The 326-nt window shown below is 67.2% G+C and overlaps 1 protein-coding gene across 1 annotated transcript in view; it reads left to right on the top strand.

Moving 5' to 3' along the window:
- The window catches only part of SNX33 (sorting nexin 33), a 4376-nt gene extending 4164 nt beyond the window's left edge, over positions 1 to 212 (top strand). The window contains exon 4 of the mRNA XM_009994491.1: positions 1 to 212. Within this exon, the coding sequence (XP_009992793.1) occupies positions 1 to 92 (92 nt within the window). The 3' untranslated portion in view covers positions 93 to 212.
- Positions 213 to 326: the final 114 nt, after the last annotated feature.

The raw sequence follows: 326 nt of genomic DNA on the forward strand, positions 1-326 counted from the left end.
GGATGCAGTCTACCCGGAAGCAGCAGATCGTCTTCTACCAGCGGGTCAGCCAGCAGCTGGAGAAGACGCTCCGCATGTACGACAACCTCTAAGGCCTCTCCGCTCGCTGCCCCGCCGAAACCCTGCCCTGCTCTCCCCGCCGCCTCTGATCCTGACCGGCTGAGAACGGACGGGAACTCATCACGCTAGTGACCAAATAACTTGGAGCTTTCTTCCCCCTCTCCCGGGCTGCGGGACTGAGGGGAAAGGGCTCACCCCCGGGCCGGCCGTGCCACCTCTGTCCCTGGGGACCTCCCACCCTGCCCCGGGGCTGGCGGGGGCGGGGG

The sequence above is a fragment of the Chaetura pelagica genome, unplaced genomic scaffold (assembly GCF_000747805.2).
Source record: "Chaetura pelagica isolate M959 unplaced genomic scaffold, ChaPel_1.0 scaffold222, whole genome shotgun sequence".
Lineage (NCBI taxonomy): Eukaryota > Metazoa > Chordata > Aves > Apodiformes > Apodidae > Chaetura > Chaetura pelagica.